The 3,641-nt window shown below is 39.2% G+C and overlaps 1 protein-coding gene across 1 annotated transcript in view; it reads left to right on the top strand.

The window, feature by feature from the left end:
- cdh23 (cadherin-related 23) overlaps nucleotides 1-3,641 on the top strand; it is a gene marked incomplete at its 5' end in the record, with an annotated part of 152,643 nt that overhangs the window by 37,715 nt on the left and 111,287 nt on the right. Inside the window, 2 exon segments of the mRNA XM_014005461.1 lie at nucleotides 815-927; nucleotides 2,519-2,626. Coding sequence (XP_013860915.1) covers nucleotides 815-927; nucleotides 2,519-2,626 — 221 coding nt within the window.

Raw genomic sequence — 3,641 nt, 5'->3', positions numbered from 1 at the left:
GCTCCAACCCCGCCCACACACCAGCTCCAACTCCGCTCACACACCAGCTCCGACTCCGCCCACACACCAGCTCCAACTCCGCCCACAGGACAACATGTACTGCAGAGACCCCTACTGAAAACTTACAAACAAATAATTCGTTGTAAAATCTGAAACCAAATGTAAAGTTTTCCCTGACTTTATCAAACGGACCAGTTTGAAAGAGTTTACTTGATACAAGCATTTTTACAAGTACAAAATACCTTGATACTCAGACTTTGTACAAAGTATCGTCAAGTACCCAATCTGAAGTACTTGTCCTCGGTTAGAGCAAAGCTGGTGTTGGAACGCCCCTACAATCCTGAAATGTTTTCAGGCTTGAGCCTCCCCCGCAGATCTGTGGTCTCCATGGGATTTTCCTGGTTAAATAAAGGTTAATAAATAATAAAATGCGGGTCTGCACTCAGTGTACGCAAAGTATTTATCTGAATCCACCAAAACCCAAGTGGAAGCTCGGGTCATGTGACTGACCTACATTAGGCTGGCCACCGTGTGTGTAGGTACATAAACGTGTTGCGATCCGGTCACGAGTTTTTATTTTAAGAACATTAATCGTTGATGTTAGGAAAATAAATTGTGTGGATTTTTTTTATTTTACTTTTTTTTGTCCCTGTTGTACGACTTTTCATTGAGTACCTTTAGTGAAACTATCAAATAATTTTAATTGGTTGTACATCCACAACTTATTAGTTTTCGGATAAAGTTTTTTTTCACTTACTCGGAATTATATAATTTTTTGTTTGCTGAATTTCCTGCTCATATATTTGTGTTTTAGGAGAGCTCACCACCACAGCCTTCCTGGACCGAGAGCAGAAGTCTGAGTACATCCTGATAGTCAGAGCTGTGGATGGAGGGGTTGGTCCGCAGCAGAAGACCGGCATCGCCACGGTTCTGTTAATCTCTTCTTCACCATCATGTTTCTGCTCTCTGTTGCTGATGAAATGTGTTGAAGAATACCAACCTGAGTTGTTAAAACGAAAACAAGCTAAAAGCTAACCAGAACAAAACTAGGCGTACAAAACTAGATAATACTTCAAAGTAACAGAGGTTAGCTAAAGATTTGACAAGGTTAGATGGAAACTAATAGCAGAATGTTAGCTAAAATCTAACGTCTGCTCAAAGTAGCTATCGACACATTAGCTAAAAGCTATCTAAAAAGTACAAAGTTATGTAATACTTAAAATTAACAGAGGAAAATAAAAACTAGCTAAAAATATGACAAGGTTAGATGGAAACTAAAAGTAGCAAAAGTTAGCTAAAGGCTAACAATGTCTGCTCAAGTATCAACAGACTAGCTAAAAGGAGCAAAAGGCTATTTAAGGGAAGTATAAAAGTATCTAATGCTTAAAGTAACAGAGTAAATGTTACCTAAAATATGACAAGGTTAGATGGAAACTAAAAGTAGCTAAATGTTAGCTAAAGGCTAACAATGTCTGCTCAAAGTAGCTATCAACAGATTAGCTAAAGGTAGCAAAATGCTATCTAAAAAAAGTAGTTATCTAATACTTAAAATTCAAAGAGGAAAGTGAAGATCAGCTAAAAACATGACAAGATTAGATGGAAACTAAAAGTAGCTAAATGTTAGCTATAGGCTAACAATGTCTGCTCAAGTATCAACAGACTAGCTAAAAGCTAAAAGGAGCAAAAGGCTATTTAAGGGAAGTATAAAAGTATCTAATACTTAAAGTAACAGAGWAAATGTTACCTAAAATATGACAAGGTTAGATGGAAACTAAAAGTAGCAAAATGTTAGCTAAAGGCTAACAATGCCTGATCAAGTATCAACAGAGTAGCTAAAAGCTAAAAGTAGCAAAAAAGCATCTAAAAAGTACAAAGTTATCTAATACTTAAAATTAACATAGGAAAGTAAAGACTAGCTAAAAACATGACAAGGTTTGATGGAAACTAAAAGTAGCAAAATATTAGCTAAAGGCTAACAATGTCTGCTCAAGTATCAACAGACTAGCTAAAAGGACCAAAAGGCTATCTAAAAGAAGTATAAAAGTATCTAATACTTAAAGTAACAGAGTAAATGTTACCWAWAATATGACAARGTTAGATGGAAACTAAAAGTAGCAGAATGTTAGCTAAAAGCAAAAATTATCTGCACTAACTATCAATCAACTAGCTAAAAGTATCAAAAAGCTTAAAAAATGCTGAAAGACTTAAAGTTTAGATAAGAACTAAAAGTAGCAGAGCAGTCACTAAAACGGCTAACTAAAAGCTGAAAACGGCAGAATGGTAGCTACATCTAAATAAAACTAGCTATTAGCTCCACGTAGCAAAAGGCTAGCTAAAAACTACATGTAGCCTTTGAAGACGAAAACAGAGCAAGTTTGAGAAAGCAAAGATTATAAAAACGTCTTTAAAACTATAAGTAGCCGAACATTTTGCTGGTTAACCACATAACTAAATAACTTATGAATAATGAAGCTGTTAATGTTAAACGAGTTAATTAAACATGTTCTGGTTCTCTCAGGTAAACATCACCATCCTGGACATCAACGACAACGCTCCTGCGTGGCAAGACGAGCCCTACAACGCCAACGTGGTGGAAATGAGTCCCAAAAACACCGACGTCATCTCAGTGAGTCCAGCCTGTTCAAGCTAACAGCTAAAGYTAACGTTTGCTGTGGTACCTGATTCAATATGGCCRCCACAGCTATTCGACATGATCCAACATACAAAAGAACGACCCAGGTAGATAAAAGGACGTCCGTCAGATGAAAACCAGGATGAATTTGTGAGTAGACGTGATGAACAAAGCTCCATAACTGCTCAGGTCATCAGAAAGTAAAGTCAACTATCAGCCGAAGCTCCCTCCATCGTCCTGCTGGTGTCTTTGGCAAATGTGTTGTTTGTGATTTCGCCCTGATTGTCCATTAATTAAAGAGGCGTCATTGAGTGTAATTAAGGGAGTCTGATTSCTAATTAAAGCGTAGCCTGCGGTTGTATGAATTGCAAATTATTCAGCTGCCAGGCAGAGCAGGAAGTGAGAAGCGGCCTTTCAGAGTAAAAGCGTGAATCTGGAGTTTGTCTGASCTCATCCCTCAGTTGATTTTTCTTCACGGCGCGTCCTGCAGGGCCATGCATATACTGTACGGGAATTTCTCAGACGCCGGCGCCCCCCGAACCATTTTTCAATGAATCGGACCATCCATGCTTACAGTTCTGTAATTGGCCCCCGTGCCGTTCTGGTCCGACCAGCGTTTCTATGGTGACCAGAGGCCCACCCGCTGAGTCCTGCTGGAGGTGTCCAGTGAGCCGAGGAATTTAGCTGCTGTGCCCGGTAGAAGGATCAGCCCACTCAAACCCCACTGTCACTGCTCTTAAATTCAGCTTCTGACACACACACACACAAACGTGTCCACCTATACTTATGAGGACATTACATTGACTTCTGTTCAATTTCTACAGCCTAACCCTGACCCCTACCCTAAAACTAACCTCACAGGTACCTACCTGACCCTAAACCTACACCTTTTTTCTTCCTCCATCATTGTACCTCACTTCTCATCATTAGCTGCATTTCCATTGCAAATGTGCGCAAAACTTTGTCGATATTCTGTTAATGTTGAAAAAACACAGTCTCACAACTGCAG

This window comes from Austrofundulus limnaeus, unplaced genomic scaffold (assembly GCF_001266775.1).
Source record: "Austrofundulus limnaeus strain Quisiro unplaced genomic scaffold, Austrofundulus_limnaeus-1.0 Scaffold30, whole genome shotgun sequence".
Taxonomy (NCBI): Eukaryota; Metazoa; Chordata; class Actinopteri; order Cyprinodontiformes; family Rivulidae; genus Austrofundulus; species Austrofundulus limnaeus.
This window is presented reverse-complemented; position numbering and strand designations above follow the sequence as displayed.